Below are 17,115 nucleotides of genomic sequence, written 5' to 3' on the forward strand. Positions count from 1 at the left end.
CTTCCACGCTGATATGGCGATTGCTTCCTTGGCAAATGAAATCCTCAAGAAAATTGAACACTATCAAGGCTCATTCAGCTAAGACAGTTGTTTCTTTAGAAATAGCTTAAGTGAGAGTAATGAGAATTTTTATTTACGCTATCATTTGTCTTTTTTCTAAAGGCTGTGATGAGTAACTGGAATCAGCTTCCACGGCTCTGAATTATATCTAGGTTCAACCGAAATATTTAAAAACCCACCTGTTTTATGTGTGTAATATAATGAGCCCCATTAATTGCAGAACCATCTTTTCTCACCAAATGCTCACATAGACAACAGTGTTAGCTCTCCTACCTTTCTGCTGAGAGCACAAAATATGAGATTGTTGAAGACAGTCTTGTCTCTTTTGCTGTTCCAAATATAAAGGACTATTGCAAGTGGGGAAGGAACAGGAATAATGCACCCTTGCAGTTGCCTAGCTCCAAACTTCTTTTTCATTAGTCATACTAGAGGGGAGCTATGAGTATTAGAAGATGGGTACAGCTTTTAAAAAACTGCTTACCTAGGAGCCCTGCTGCCTACACATTTCCCCTTAGCTTCAACCGTTTAATCAAGCCATTTAGAAAATGAAGCAAGTTAATGGTGTGTTGGCAATACAGTAAGTAGGCAGCCAACAGATATCCTGGCAGCATAACAATGTACAATCACTACCAGTTAAGCCAAATCCTGTATAATTTTAAATTTGCATGTGTTTCCATTAATAATGTTACACAATGATCTTTGCTCAAACACGAGTCAATTTAAAAGCTCTTTTCCCCCCAGGAAATTTGGGAGCAACTGTGGGTGAGTGGCTTGTTGTATCAGATAGGCACTGTCTACTGACCTTTTGGCACACCTACTGAAGGCCTTTTAAGTAGGTATTGTTATCCTAGTCTCTATATATGAAATTAATGAGAGATGTTTCCTAATTCGCCAACACATAAGGAAACATTACAGAGACTCACTGGTTACAAAGTGAATCCAAGATGCTATTTTTGACCTTTAAAAATTGGAAGTTGCCTGAGGCAACTATCACAGGACACTTCTCTGTATCCTTTGCCATAGATACTGTACTAGATGGATGTTTTCTGGATTTTGTAACAAACCTGGAATAATACTCAAAGGGGAATATGGCCAACCCCAATAGTTCTTCAAAGTGGCAATTTCTGAAATGTTGCTTTTTATGATTCTACCACTACCTTTCTGCATCTATAAACCTTCTCAGTTACATTTTATCTGAGATTAGAAATGTTAAGATCCTGTAATGCATCTATAATCCTGGACAAACTGAGTAGGGAGTAAAACCCCTTTGAGCATGTGGTATTTAGCAAGGCATAGAACTGCACTGCAAATGGCATTACATGAAAATGTCAAAAGATGGAAGTTCATACGTCCCACCCTAGCATTAGGGCATAAATACTCCTGCAGTTAGCCACGCTACCATTTTGCATTTCACCAAAATAACTGAAATAACACAGCGAAGTGAATTTAAAAGTTTACTTTAATTTTGAACCATTTGTATAACTGTTCTCATGAAGCATCTGTATCACAGCAGGCTACAATAACTTTGGATAAAAGGCAACTGGTAAACTGTCCAATACAAGGTTCCATACAACAGTTCTTACTGGCCCCTACCCAGACATCTCCAGATAAGTTTTTGATCAAAAACATGAAATAGATCCACCTGCTTATTTTAAGCATATTAAAAAGGAAACTAATTGGACCATTTCTATTTGTCTAATTTTTATACAAAAAGGCTACACAATGTTACACTTTTCAGAATACGATTAGAGTGATTATGAATTAGTGTTCTACACCATTACTCGATCCTTAAAAATCAGAAATTGCTGTAGCAGGTTCACTATAACTTAAAAACACAGAGACTTAGAAACCCTACAGTTACTGCAAAAAAGAAAACTACTTTAAAAGCAAGCAAGGTCAGTACCATTACAAGAGATTTAAAAATTAAAAAAAGTTTTAAACAAGCAAGGCTAGAGTTTGATAAATTCCATCTTGTGATATTCATTCTTGTGCATTCTTCGTTTCGTGAGTCACTCTCCAAATCCATTTGTTACTCCTCGACCAAAAGGACCAGAACAAAAAGTTTACTTCAGTTGTTCCCATAGGAAACTCAGCTTGGTTAGTGTGTCAGGCACTTTCTGAGATACTAGCCCACCCCTCGAGCCCTCTCAGCAACTCTACAGGCCAATCACAATGCAAGATCATTCAGACAATACAGCTGTGTAGGAGGGAAAAAAATAAATCAGGGTTAAACAACAGGAATGGTTACTCAGGTTAGAACTGCATCATGACACACCTAAGTAAATCACTCTGACAGACCGTAATCATGAGTCAGGTTGAAAGCAGACACTGCAATTTTGAAACGCGCGTCTGTGACCAACACGAACCAACCCAAAGCCGTTCCCTCCCTGCCAGCCAAATTCTCAGATTGGTAGGTAGGTGGAGCTTCTTACCTAAAGGACGATTTACAGGTCAGTATCGAACCAGGCCAACTGATTACTGTCACCTGGAGGCAGCCCATCCATAAGGTCCTGGGCATGTCCTAGATCTGGCAGCCCATCAACTGGGTAATCAGCACCAGGGTGGTGGCCCCCCATGTCATGTTCCATCATTGGGTCCATACCCAAGGCATCCTGACCGTATCCTCCAGAGTGGAAAGAACGGTAGCTAGGATCTAAGAAAGTTAAGGATGGCAGAGGGGAGAAGGGGGGGGAAAGCATGTTAACATGTTAGGCGCACCAGAAGCTCCAAACATCAGTGGGTGAGATTCCCTAACCCAGCCACACTGAAGTCACATTTTCTAGCCCGGAAGTTGTATGGACAAAATGGCAAGTCATTAGCATGCTACTATCAGAAGCATAAGCAAGTTCCAGCCAAGCCATTAGTCTGCATACTGCTGAAAACCCAGAACAGCAATACTATTACAGTGCACACAACTGAAATGCAGACTTTTAAATATGCAACTAGAAACGCTTATAGCTTGCTTTTACCTGCCCATAAAACAGATGTTTCTATATTTACACAGCCGGCACATTTTTATATACAAAAACGCTTTGCATCAGGGAACTTTCGTAGCATTTGAATATGAGGCAATTAATCTAGAATGACTTGGTGAGGTGCTCTCACACAGAGGATGCTCAACACGTGTTTTGAGTGGCACTGTTCCACGGAACAGCGCAAATAACCAAGGTTCAGTTAAGATGCTACCACCTTAATGTGTTTGCAGTTCTTCATTAAAGGCATTCTGAGTATATTTGGTTTTACTGCAACTGATACATACCATCTGGGCGATAGCCAAGAGGTTCTCCTTGGGCGCCAATATCAAGTCCCAGATCTGCAGTCTGTAGGGAATATGCAAAGAATTAAGTCTCTCAGCAGAGGCAGGAAATTAATTCCAGAAGCACCCATCATCTATGAATTTGTTCCAAGAGTTACTTAATGTTATATATGCCTGCACTGATTTGGTTATAAGTACACAACAGTCAGCTCCAGCTATTTTTCTATGTAGCTAGCACATATGAAGCAGACCAAGTTGCCATACCAAGGCTGAGTCCTCTGCAATAGTCTCATTAATAGAAACTTTAATATTGGGAGACTTCTTCTAGTGTATACGACAATCAGGTGTTTAATAGGAACATTATATGGTTTTCGTTAATTTGCCATTAAAAAGGTAAAGCGACCCCTGACCATTAGGTCCAGTCATGGCCGACTCTGGGGTTGTGGCGCTCATCTTGCTTTACTGACCGAGGAAGCCAGCGTACAGCTTCCAGGTCATGTGGCCAGCATGACTAAGCTGCTTCTGGCGAAACCAGAGCAGCGCATGGAATCGCCGTTTACCTTCTCGCCGGAGCGGTACCTACTGATCTACTTGCACTGTGTGCTTTTGAACTGCTAAGGTTGGCAGGAGCAGGGACCGAGCAACGGGAGTTCACCCCGTCGTGGGGATTCGAACCGCCGACCTTCTGATCGGCAAGCCCTAGGGCTCTGTGGTTTAACCCACAGTGACACCCGCATCCATTAGTGACCTAGCAACACCGAACAGCATTTAGGAATCCAAAGGCTCACTCACACCACAGAACAGTTTTAGGAACACAACTAATGGCTTTTATCTGAAAACTGCTCTGAAACCTACTACAAAAGTCCAAGCTTGATGTTATTGTTTGCTGGCATATGGTGCAATGGGTCAGCGTGTCTGGCTGTTAACCAGGCCAGGGACAGGATTCTTGCACTGCAGGGGTTGAACTAGATGACCCTCGGGGTCCCTTTAAACTCCATGATTCAAGGAATACTGTTAGCTGTGTATCTAGCTGTTTAACTGACCTCATTCCAAGCCATTGGTTCAGTCCTGAAGAGGGAGCTCGTCAGTTCGACCGAAAGCCGTTTCTTATAATCTTGTGGTTTATCTTCGGACATCCTAAACAACACTGCAGCTGCGTATGTCGCTGTTCAAGGAGAAGGGAGTTTTAGCAGAGGAATCCAAATACCACCAAGCCCAATTCTCTCTTCCTCCACTTACCCACACCCTCATTCCTAGAATGAAGAAGTTCCGTCAGTGGTGCTGTAGCTCCCTCTGCTTCAATTGCCTCCGCTGCTTCTTTGTCCTGAGCCAATTCACACAGTACACCTGCAGCCACTCTCTGGATGTTCTCGATGGGGGAATACAACAGCTAGAAGGAAAACATCAAGCGGGACAGACATTATAAGGTATGTTGTTTGAGCACAAACTACAAGCATTGTCAAGAAAAACCTCTCTTCCTTGGGCCGTGACCAAAGTTTGGTTCCTGCAGGCCTCTAGGTAATCAAACACTACTTTCTGGTGAGAAATTCAACTTTCACTAATGAGGATGAGATCATGAAGTCAGTGCACGTGTGTTGTCTGGTACAAGCTGGGTTCCAAGGCCACTGACACCTCAACTAATTGGACCTGATGCCTTCCTTTTATTTATTTTTTCTGGAAAATTACAGCCAGTCTGATGGTCCTGAAAGTGAGCAAAGGTAAATATCCAGCCCCTATTTTTCTGGGCAGTGGGCACATTACTACATGAATGTCGTAAGACCCTCCTCAGTTTTAGAGATTCTTGGGCACCATACCGTCACATTTTCAACTTTAAAAAAAAGGTCTCAGGAAGCCAAATTCTGCACACAATGCCAAATTCTTTATTTCTATGCAAATATATGGTATATTGACTAAAACTGTGCCAATAGTGTGCTTGGATAAGGCTGCAGCTAGAAAATAACTAGGCAGTTTCTTAAAATGGTTTCCCACACTCTTCCATAAGGTCACAACTCTTCCAAGTATTTTCTCGCTCAGAAACTTTACCTACCTGCACAAATAGTGGAATGGTGTTTAGACCCCTAATTACAATTCGATTGTGGACATCTCTAGCCAGGATATGAAGGGCTCCAGTGCAGCCTTCAACTATTTCTTCCATACGAACACCCTCCTGCACAAGAAACATTTGGGGGGGGGATTAATTACTACACAGGTATTAGTTACAGAAATCCTGACAAATCAAACATGCCTTTGATACCTAGTCTGCATTGGCATATTTGTCGTGTTTTTTCAGTGAGCACTCAAGTTTTGCAAGTGCAGAGATAAAAGAGTTAAAACCACCTTTATAGTGGAATAATGTATCCCTGAATAGCAGGTACGGCACTAAGTTTAGTGAACACTTACAGACTTCTACCAGCAAGTTCTTCCTGTCTGCCATTACAGAATCAGCCTCTGCAGTAAGCCGCCTACAGTATTTTAACACAATAGCAGGAAAAGCAAGACAAGTAGTTGCATTATTTGAAGCTTTTGGTTAGACAAAGGAGATCCTGCTGCACTTATTTCTGCCATTCTTCATTAAGAGTCACATACCACAAACTGTTGCTGTGTGCCACCCATTGACGTACGGCGTTGGGTGTCTTGATGTGCTCTAACCAGCAGCTGGACTAGTCTTGGAATAGCACCTTGTTCACGCAATGGAGCATGATTTGCTGGACAAAGAGCAAGATTGCGGATCAGACCAACGGTAGCCTGAAATTACAAGGAAGGCCGTTAGAAAGTTTAATACATCCTGCAAGGCACTCAAAAACCTCACTTCAGCATTTGAAAGTCCAACTGGAACTATTGTTTTGGATTCCCTCAGTCTTCTCCCACCCCCAAAGACAGGATTATACTTTGAATTCTGTTACCTTGATAAGAGGCCAGTGAGATGGCGGATGCAGGAGTTTAACCACCACTGGAAGTCCATAATGGAGACGCACTGCATTCTGCGCCATCTCAGCTTCTTGGTGTCGACTAGTGAGGTGACGGAGCGCACAGATAGCTGGCTCGGTGATATCTTCCCTGTCACCAGCCCGGAGAACTGTACGCACAAGAGCCTCGATGCCACCCACTTGGCACACCATCATTTTATTCTTGTAGTTGTTGCAAGTAAGGTTAGACAGGATACCAGCTGCACAGGTTACAACGTTGATGTCGTCTGACCCTAATAGCTGCACAAGGGTTCCCAGTAGACCCTCCATACCTTCCTGTAAGAAGACAGCATGCATTAACACCAGCTGCTTTGTACCTGGCCCTTTCTTAATACCAAGTTTCTGTAAGAGCTATTTTTACTATCTCACCTTCCTATCTGTGGGTTTTATTAATCCAGATAGGAAATTTAAAGGGATGGCTGACTGCAGATTAACAGGGCTTCTCAGCAAAGTACACAACAATGAAAAGGACCAAGGTACATCCATCCTAGCAACACTTCCTCCTGTGGCATCTGCTTATACAACCATGGGAAGCCTAAAAAGCCCTTTTGATCAAGCCCACAACTAAATGTGAAAGGATTCCCCAGAGGTGACAAGCATTCTTCCCAATGGCAATTTGTTCTCCAACTAAGGGTACAGATAAAAAGCACAGCTGCACCTACCACATTCTCATCAGCATGTAACTAACCCTCTCCAAGGCTAAAACTGAGGCGGGGATAAGTGAACCCTTAAGAGTTTAACATGTAGAACTGGCACTTTGAAAAACAGAAACATGAACAGCTCATCCAAAATATGGGATGAGGCAAGAGCATTGGCTGAATCTGCAGTGCTATCATTAGAAAGCATTTCTCTTCATCTGCTTCTATTTATTTCCCACATTTGATTTAAAACAATCCTGGGGAAGTATTTGCATATCCATAGGCAGAAATAATTTTCTTAATTTACAGTAGCCTGGAATATGCTTCATTAAAGGACAGCATATAATTTTAAATAAAAACATTGTAAAAATGAGGAAGAAAGCCAGGCACCTCAAATTCCTCACTCATTTCAGTCTGTCATAAGAATTCCTCTCCTGGACACAACATCATTTCTTAGATCATCTCTTCCATGCCCCCACTAACAAATGGTTGTTGCAATATGCCTCTATCTTGTGTTAATCAGCATAGCATCCCTATACTTCAATACTAGTCTCATGGCTCTATAATTCAGGGGCCAGGCAACACGCAACCCATGGTTTATTGAAAGGAGCATGCACGGTTCAGGCTCATGCGTGCTCCTCCGTTTATTCATGGTGACTTTTATCAACCTAGCTTGACCCTTGGGAACACTTTATAGCTTTGGCATTTATGATAACCTTTTAAGTTCTTGTTCCTTACCTGCTTAGTTGCAGCATCCGAAAGATTTCTAAGAGTCCAGAGACAATTCTGAACAAGCCGCTGGCTTGGATCTGTAAGGTGAAGTCCCAAAGCCTGCATTCCACCTAAAGAACAGTTAGGTATATTAGATTTCACATCATCATGTATCCTTCTTCCAACCTCAAGTTCTTTACATGGGACATTCAGTCTTTCACTTAAAAGTACCACACATGTGCCCGATTGCTGTTCTGAATTTTCCTCACTTTTAAACCATCTAACTCTTCTGACAACCATGTTTCATTTCAGAGCTAAGCTTTAAGCCAGTGAATGAGGACACATTCTCTCTCTCTTTCTCACACACACACATGGCCAGAATCAGTGTACTTCTAATTTTATTACCTCTTCAGGATTCAGACACATTAACCCATCCACCAGTTTAGAAAGTCATGAGATCTCTAATTATACGGTAGTTGGAAAATGAAACCCATTTTAAAGTGGCATGGCCTCATCTAACTTTTGTTTTACTTGTATGCGGCCCTTTAGTTAAAAGTACTATCTAGCAATAATTGTCTAAACCCAAAGCATTCATATTGGTTTGAAACACCTCCCATATCCATAAGCTTTGGCACAGAGCTAACACAAAATGTGATAGTGTTGCCATAAAAGAGATACTTACCAGCCTCTACAATTGCCGGTTTGTTACTAGAGCAGACTGACAGCACCTTTAGCACTCTACTTGTGGTCCACAGTAGTTTCTCATAGGTGTAGGTCCTCATTATGTTTACTAGAGCCTGGGGTCCACCACTGGCCAGAATGATAAGCTGCAAAAAGTGTTTTTTTTTTGTTTTTTTTTTTAAAAGCAGTAATTACTCATTTCATTTATATCCTACCTTTCCTCCTAGTAACTATTTACTTAAAATATTTATAACCTGCCTTTCATCTATATAGATACCAGGGTGAGGGACAACCAACCTTGCAAAAAAAATTAGTTTAAAAATCCATGGATAGGGGCAGCTAAAATTAAAGAAATACGGTAGAAGAACACATCTAACAGTAAAACCTTCAAAACGCCCAAGCAAATGAATCTTGGCCTCACACCAAAATGATAAAAATGAATGTACCAGTTACACTACTAAAGAAAAGGCATTCTTTGTGGGTGCCCCACAAAGAAGACCCTTGGGAGATGCAGCAAGTCACCAAGTGGGCTTTTGATGGCTGAGTGGCAATTTAAGCCTGGGTTTCCCCAGCCCAACACTAGCCACTGCCATGTGGGCTCTTTTGACATTTGTGTCATTGCCTGCCTGAACAGACTTATTAGATTCTTGGTCACTAAAAGAACTATGGAAGGTGTTTCTTCCTCTGTTTACTGCTCGTGTTTCTGAGCTGCCAGACTACCATATTTACACAAATCTAATGCACCACTGAATCTAATGTGCACCTGAATTTTCAAAACCTTGAAACCAAAAAAGTATTTGCTATGCCAGTGGTGTTTTTCAAGCTTGCAATCAAATCTAATGCGCCATCAAATCTAATGCGCCCCCTAATTTGGCCAAAAAAGGTGTGTGTTACATTTGAGTAAATACAGTACTATTTGTCCTTTGCATACTCAAAACACTTTAAAATGTTTTGATAGTTACCTTGCTTTCTTGGTTGCCATATGCAAGAATCTGCAGGCAGTCTGTTGTGATGGCCAAAAACTTAACATTTGTCTTGTTGAGTAAGGCAACCATTTTCTGCAAACCACCAGCTAGACGAACAGCCATTTTGGCGCCTTCTTGATGCAAGAGAAGATTGTGCAGAGTAGTAATGGCGTAGAAGAGCACAGAATCCACGGGAGAACTATGAAGAAAGTTTAGGTTAGCAAAGCTCCAGTCCAAGGCTGATAGATGTTGGAAAGATGTGTCTTGTCAACGATCTACATACCCAAGCATCTTAACAAGAGCAGGAATGCCTCCCGATTTGAAGATTGCCAGCAAGCCTTCACGGTGATGAGAGAGGTTGTGTAGTGTACCCGCAGTACAGCGGGCTGTTTCCACATCATTTGTATTCTGCATAGTACGCACAATGGCAGAAACCATTTGAGGAGAGCGCATTATAGCATGGCGAGAGGCTTCCTTTTTGGACAACTGATGAACCATAACTGCAGCCTTGTTCACCACCACCTACAAAAGGCATTTGAAAGAGTTACTTGTTTTGATGTTCATGAACTTTTCAAGGTGTGATGATAAGATCACTAAAACACTTTCAACACAGGAAAACTATGAACGTTGGAGGCACAATTTCAATGTGACACAGCACAGTCCAACTCGAAGTGTCCCTTGTGGGGCTCACGGAAAAAGACTCATTACTTACACGCCAATAATTAGATGCACATTACCTGGTCCTCATCGTTCAAGAGTTTGGTCAGTTCTGGGATGGCCCGAGTTGCAAGTTCTGCATCATCTTGGTAGTTTATCAAGTTAACCACAGCATGTTTTAACATCTGGGATGGTTCAGCCAGGCGTTGCACATTTGTTGGGTGAGCAGCATCAAACTGGGTTGATGGGATCTGCATGCCTTCGTCCAATGTTTCTGGGAACATGGCAGCACGCACCCTCTGTGCTCTCGTCATAGCATACTGTCCATCAATATCTGGAATAGGAGCAAGCATTTTTAAACAACTTGACTGACAAGGGAAGTAGGCAGTTATTTAGGTACTAAGACTGTACTTACCAGCAACCTGTTCCTGAGTGAAGGACTGAGAGAATCCCTGTTCCCACTCATATAGAACTTGGGTGGTATCAACATCTTCCTCTTCGGGGTTTCCCTTGCCACTCAGAGAGGGAGCCGTTGTTGTGGCACCAGAGTGGATACCAGAATCCAGGTATGATTGTTGCTGCCAGTGGCTGACAGCTGCTTTTCTATCTGGCTCCATTGCCATGTCCAACTCCATCAAGTCAGCTGCAAGAGATGGTTAACGATGAGCTTGCTTCAACATTACATGTCATTTTGGCAAAATCCTGGATTTGGACAAATACAAGTTATCTACACTACAAGTTTATATGGTCACCCCATTTAAGACCTGCTGGAGAGGCTCTTCTCTGTATCACACACCAGAAGAGTGATTGGTTAGGAGACAAGAGCCTTAGTCGAGGAAATCCCATTTAAGAGAATTCCACATTACCCCTTCCTTGCTGTTTGTTTCGCCACTATTGTGGAAACCTTTTTGTTTCAACAAGCCCTTCAAACTCATACTTTCATACTCCTTCATCTGAGCTTTTATCTGCAGCCCCACAATTCAAGTTTTCCATCTGATGTCTACTGGCCATGATCCATAAGCATTCAAATATTTACTGATCTCTTCTTGCCATTCATTATTTTTGTTTTACAAACACATTAAATTCTAGAAACAAAAAACCCCTGAAATTTGATTAACAGTATTGTTCTTCCTGTAAGTACAGGCTAACTAAATGTCTGTTGGGCAGGGAGAAAAGACTGGGGTTTTGGAGTCGTATCAATCCCACCCAGAAGCCTGCAACTCTTTCTGTTCAAAGTAAACCTAAAATCAGAATTCAGTGAAACTACCAGAACAGGCCAACTCCATGTAGCCTTAATTCCCTGGGCACATAGAGCTGTTATTTGTTAGGTCTTGAGAATTTGTGCCCACACCCAGCAAGATCAGAATTGAAATAATCTCAATGAACCATCAGTAACTTGATGGCTACACAAAAGACACACCTTGGGTTGCCATGATCCTTGATGTGCTCCCAGAACTGTGGTCTACTGCACTTCAGACCCTAAAATACAACAAAATATATAGTTAAGGAATTTGTTGGCTTTAGGTTTCAATAGTAGGATCTAAGGTACGATTCCACTAAGTAATGAGACATAGCTTTGCTAAAGAAACTAGCATAATTTAATATTTGTAGGCCATCCTATACCCTGAGATTGGCCCTGTCAGCAAATAGCAATTTGAGGAACTGCCTCTCTAGAAATTTGATGTGGGGACAGTGGACCTCAGCTGTTTAAACTGTGCCTTAACCTATGCTCAACTTGAGCATTTAGAATAAATGAAAATATTACAATACCAATACACACCCAGCTACTTCCTTCCAAAGGAAACCAAACCCAGGCATAAACTACACATCTGGATCTTCTTATTGCTCATTTAAGTGCAGTGAACATTAACACTGTTGTTAGAAGATTGTGTTTCCTTGCAGGGAAACTGTGAGCTGCTGTTAATGAACTACAGCAGAGAAAGTAACTGCCACACTCCTAGCCCAATTGTTATTGGGTGATGGAGGCCTTGCGACAGCAACTCAAAGGTGACCTTGAGAACAATGCAACTGCTAGGCTATGACCTGATCTAAAGATTAGTTTCTATGAAGTTGAATGAAGGAGTTGCATCTTTGCTAGGTCAGGGAAATCTTTGAAACAGAGCAGCAATAGGGAAGCTCAGGCTAGGGACCAAATGGCTTCTCTATCTGGCCTTCAGAACTCTGCCCAGGCCACACAAAGCCACAGCCCTCAAGGGCTCTGCTTCGCACCTGGTAGTATTTTCCTTGAACTCAAATAATGTTTCATCTGAATTATACACGTGGAAGCCCAGTAAATAAAATCAGGAGAAATACGCTTTCCCCCCACAGACTTCTTTGAAAAATAGAAAAACTGGATTATGTCTTAAGACAAGGTATGCATATATTTAGGCCCCCCAAATGTTTATGCAAGTCTGTGTACAGTATCGGATCATAATATTTCTGTACACGGAGCACAAATAAATCCTAAACTGTACTCAAAAAGTACACCTCTAAAATGTAAGAGCAAGATGTTTTCTGCCTCTTGGAGAGCATTGTCATTGTCACAAGAGAAGGAAGAATGATTCACTGCCTTCTTTGCTTGTGGCCTTCTTGTTGACATAGGTAGTGGACCTGTTTCTGTCCTGTCCTCTGGACTAGCTTAGTTTAATCTGAGCAAATCATCCATTTTTAGAACTGCAATACGAAGGAACAAACGGAGAGTGATAACTTAGAACAGGAGACCGATTGAATTTCATGTGGTGTTCACTGAGGTTTGTTCCCCCCTATTTTTATGGAAATGAGTGCTTTATGTTTGCTTGACACTGTGGGAGAATTGGAGGAGACATGATAATTTTCAAAATAATGATTTGTTTTACTGTAATGTTGATGGCTCCTGTTTCTATTGTTACTTTGCCTGCTCCTCAAACTAGCAAAAGCAGAGGACCTAACTTCCTTATAAGCTAAGCTGTAATAAAAATTTATTTTTAAAAATAAATAAATCAGTGTGAAATTATTTTCTAAAAAAACTGTACTTTTAATACATGAGACACTATAATCCTACAGTAAACCAAGCTATACATAATGCATGTTATGTTCCTACAGTAACAAACTGACTTTCAATATGTTGAATGTTTTTTTTAAAAGTATTGCATTTTTTCAGTTCCCTCTCCCCTCCACAAAAAAGTGAGAAAAGCATACACACACCGCCTACCACCCTCAAAATATCTCAAAATTTTACATCTCTAGTCTTGATAGAAAGATGTGTGTGTATAAACTAGCCTACTGTAAAAAGGTAAAATCTGTGCTTATTGCTTGGCCCACCACTGGCATTCACATGCTGACCAGAAGGCAATCTGGTTCAGGGTGGAAAAGATTCCCCAGCTCTGAATTAAGAGTAGTAACTGACAAGAGTCAGTGATAAAGATCACAAGAGGGTTAAGCCTATATACTCCAATACATCTGGATATACAGTTACCAACATAGCTTTCCAGCAAGATACAATTATGCCCTCAACTTTGTCCTGGATGAAAAGACCAAACAGTGTTTCTTCTGTTTGCTGCCTTCCCTCCCCCACATACCAATTTAAGACTATCACCTGCAATCCCTTTTGCAAAACTACAGCGGTACCTCAGGTTACATATGCTTCAGGTTACAGACTCCGCTAACCCAGAAATAGTGCTTCAGGTTAAGAACTTTGCTTCAGGATGAGAACAGAAATTGTGCTCTGGCGGCGCAGCAGCAGCAGGAGGCCCCATTAGCTAAAGTGGTGCTTCAGGTTAAGAGCAGTTTCAGGTTAAGAACGGACCTCCGGAACGAATTAAGTACTTAACCCAAGGTACCACTGTACTGGCATTTGTGGAAGTATGCCAAAGGAGTGAGATTTATGGAGATGCAACCATTAACTTAAGTTCAGTTGTAATACAGGTGACTATCAACTTATGTGGGGGTTACATTCCAGGAATAGCGGGTAGGGCCAAAACTGTGCATGGTCAAAACACATTGGGTTCAGTGGTTGGTGGGATTGCCAAAGTTTTTCTTCTTGGATACCGAGCCCCTTTTAATTTTTTTAAGCAAAGCACGTAAAGCTGAATGAGCACACATTAAAATGCACGTAATTTGAGAGTTACCTGTACAACTCCAGCCTTTATTTTTAGAGTTGAATATATTCTTGTTGGTGAATGTGCTATATAGTCTTCCTGCTTCATATCAAGCATACTAGTTTACTTGCTGCATAACTAGTTCTGCAAGCTTGCGATTAAATGCTAAACAATTCTTTTCCTAATCTGTTGTGCTGGGTAGAGCCCCCTCCAAAAGAAATCCCTCACTGCTTCATTAAGTGTGGAAACCTGGTATCTGGAAGGAAGTGGTCAGACCTACTTATATTTGGGCTTGTTCAACGCTCACCCTTCAGGATGCCAACCAACAAGGTTAATGAAATATAATGGATGTATTCACACATGCTAGAACAGTGGTTTAATAGTGCAACACACCTTCATGGAACTGTCTGGTAGTTCAAGTGAAGGAGGACTGCAGCTATCCTGTAAGTTTAAACAGAGATCAAAGTGTCTACATAGATGCTCTGGAGATGTCCTGTGCACTGTGCAAAATCACTGCTATGAATACAACTATGAATACAAAGCTGTTTCAAAGCAATTTAAAATCTGGTTCTATCACGCAGACATTATTTCTGCCATAGGTTTAGACAAGTTTGCAGAAGTTTTGCTTTGTCTGGGAATCATATTTCCTTAGCATGAATATCCATTTATTTTTCTAAGGCTCCAGTCTTTCATTGTTTCAGCCCCCACCCCAGATGTGCAAGTAAGGTTAGTACAAAATAATTTTGTATACGTTCTAAAACTGCATGTATGGTTCCAACAGATAACTATCATTTCAAAATACATTCATCGCTTCTCCCTACACACCACCTCTTCAGGTACCAATTTTTGCTATGGCTTTTATACATTGTTATAATCTGTTCTCAAAAAAAAAATCTTTTATCTATAATAGCCATTCATCAATTTTGAAACATTTCCTTCTGATACCTCTTGAGTAAACACTTTGCCTGAGAAAAACAGATCTTGCTTCCTTCTGAGACGACATACACACATTCCTCCCTAACATAGCCAACAGGTTTTAAGACAGGTTTCTTCCCTTTCTGTTTTACTAGCTATTACTGAATGTACATCCATGTTTTGCTTCAGAAATCAACAATTCAAAATCTAATGTGCTCCGATGAAATTTAGTTGTTCCAATGAACAGCTTATTAGCCACTTCACTAACCTACAGTCACAAAAGCACATGCCTCTAATGTTCCCTTATAAATAAGACTCTCCAGCAGAAAAACTGAAATTGTTTTCAATCTAGTTGTGAACTCAAGTAATAAAATGTTTACAAGTCTTAATAGCATATTCAAAAGAATCAAAACTGATGAGCCCAGGGTACTTTAACAAGACTCAACAAAAATTGTTGTTGATCAGGCAGCTATCCTGACTGAAGCAGTAGCCTAAACACTTTCAGTGCAAAGCAGTCAGTTACATTTAGGAACACTTCGAATGAAGGAGTAGCCAACCTTTTAGGGCCCATGGGCACATCTGCAAAGTGCAGAAACTGTTAAGGGGACCACACACACAGCAACCAAGTACATGCCACAACCTGTTCTACTGGCTATAATAAAGCTTAGTTTCAGCAGGGAGGGGAAATCCTTTGGGCACATGCGTGCCTTGGGCGCCATGTTGGCAACCCAATGCATGAAAATATATTAATGAAATTACATTTGTTTTACTTGTTTTCATTTTATAGCAAGGATGCTACTCTCTAATGTGGGAGTCATAGCTTCAACAAATATTTTATGCTATTATATCAATTGCTGGAATCTGCTCATATTAGCACCTTTCAGGTTCTTAACCCAAGACAGTTGATTAATGAAATCCATATCAGATGGCATATAATGGAACATAAGCAGACTAATGAAGCTTTACCAGACAAGACATACAGGCAGAGCAACTTGCATCAAAGAACCAGTGCACATAGGAGTACTGCAAGGGGTATTTTTGGTGTGTTTTAATGCAGATAATATTGGACTCACTAGTCTGATGGATGGCAGGCAATCTGTGACTACAGCAATGTCCCATTCTTCGTATAGACAGGTTTGGACACCAGCCAGTTCAATATGCAGACCCCTTTCTCAGTAGCGTTTTGCAAGCTATGAAGTTCTTAATTAAAGACTTAATGCTCATATATGTGTGTATACATAGAGACACAAAGAAAGAGCCTGGGTTATACTTCCAACCTTATTTTCTTAAGAGTAAAGCACAGATTTCCTAAATTTTGGTGGAAAACGTTTTTGCAGATGAGCAAATCAATTTGTTCTACAGGCCTAACAATATGCACCTATCAACCAGATTATCTAAAAACTTGTACCTAAGTGCACTTTTGGGTTCTTAGCACAACCCATAATATTAATGCAAGCATGTGTTTACACAGCTTCACCAAAGGAAAGGAATTATAAAATACTAATGGAATAAGCAATACTAGTAGCATCAAATAACAAACTTCTGTAGAGTGCTCAAGTGTTTAATTCACAATGAATAATCTGTATTTCCCTCCACATAGGATTAGGACTGAGGAAGAGAGCAGTTTGCTTAAGGCCACCTAGTGAGCTCATAACAGAGACAAGATGACAACTTAGAAGTGGGAACTTATCAAATTCATAACTCAGTCTCTTTATCCGCTACACTACAGCAGCTCTATTTTATTGTTTTATTAAACAAAACTTATATACCACTTGATTGTAAAAACCTCTAGGCAGTATACAAAATATGCTCTGGAAATACTCTCAATTCAGGAGTCAACAACAGTTTTATCATTTAACCATTTCCTGGGGCAAAGGCAGATACCTGTTACAAACAGGTTTTTCCGCTTACGTGTCTGTTTTGAAAATTAAAACTACACTCGCAACGCTGTCCACTTTAGAATAGCTACTGCTATTCTAGGGTGCAAGGGAAATGAAGTCTGATGGTTTGTGGTATTGTGGTTTAATACATTTACAGCAGGCTCAAATTTTGAACTTCTATCCTACGCGCAAATAACCCTACGTATTGCATTTCTATTACCAAAGTCCACTAATTAAGCAGCTGCTTATATGTACATACAGCCTTACAAGTTACAGCCCACTTGTCTGTGTTTGTGTTATTTGACATAAA

At 40.9% G+C, this 17,115-nt stretch overlaps 2 protein-coding genes across 17 annotated transcripts in view; one reads left to right on the top strand and one right to left on the bottom strand.

Moving 5' to 3' along the window:
• The window catches only part of ULK4 (unc-51 like kinase 4), a 165,128-nt gene extending 163,387 nt beyond the window's left edge, over positions 1 to 1,741 (top strand). For all 5 annotated transcript variants that reach the window (XM_083577636.1, XM_083577634.1, XM_083577637.1 and 2 more), the window contains exon 37: positions 1 to 1,741. In XM_083577636.1, coding sequence (XP_083433762.1) covers positions 1 to 82 — 82 coding nt within the window. In that variant the 3' untranslated portion in view covers positions 83 to 1,741.
• The window catches only part of CTNNB1 (catenin beta 1), a 26,542-nt gene continuing 10,928 nt past the window's right edge, over positions 1,502 to 17,115 (bottom strand). For 5 of the 12 annotated variants that reach the window (XM_083577933.1, XM_083577934.1, XM_083577930.1 and 2 more), the window contains exons 2-16: positions 11,355 to 11,413; positions 10,350 to 10,577; positions 10,015 to 10,268; positions 9,561 to 9,799; positions 9,275 to 9,476; positions 8,314 to 8,458; positions 7,659 to 7,762; positions 6,220 to 6,558; positions 5,903 to 6,061; positions 5,364 to 5,483; positions 4,556 to 4,706; positions 4,360 to 4,481; positions 3,320 to 3,380; positions 2,493 to 2,713; positions 1,502 to 2,257 (exon numbers count right to left, since the gene is read on the bottom strand). In XM_083577933.1, the coding sequence (XP_083434059.1) occupies positions 2,505 to 2,713; positions 3,320 to 3,380; positions 4,360 to 4,481; positions 4,556 to 4,706; positions 5,364 to 5,483; positions 5,903 to 6,061; positions 6,220 to 6,558; positions 7,659 to 7,762; positions 8,314 to 8,458; positions 9,275 to 9,476; positions 9,561 to 9,799; positions 10,015 to 10,268; positions 10,350 to 10,577; positions 11,355 to 11,367 (2,346 nt within the window). In that variant the 5' untranslated portion in view covers positions 11,368 to 11,413 and the 3' untranslated portion in view covers positions 1,502 to 2,257; positions 2,493 to 2,504. Of the gene's footprint in view, positions 2,258 to 2,492; positions 2,714 to 3,319; positions 3,381 to 4,359; positions 4,482 to 4,555; positions 4,707 to 5,363; positions 5,484 to 5,902; positions 6,062 to 6,219; positions 6,559 to 7,658; positions 7,763 to 8,313; positions 8,459 to 9,274; positions 9,477 to 9,560; positions 9,800 to 10,014; positions 10,269 to 10,349; positions 10,578 to 11,354; positions 11,414 to 12,421; positions 12,608 to 14,403; positions 14,452 to 17,115 lie in introns of all 12 variants that reach the window. The other 7 variants (XM_083577929.1, XM_083577928.1, XM_083577927.1 and 4 more) reach the window with 4 other exon arrangements.

This window comes from Podarcis filfolensis, assembly GCF_964270895.1.
Source record: "Podarcis filfolensis genome assembly, chromosome: 12".
Taxonomy (NCBI): Eukaryota; Metazoa; Chordata; class Lepidosauria; order Squamata; family Lacertidae; genus Podarcis; species Podarcis filfolensis.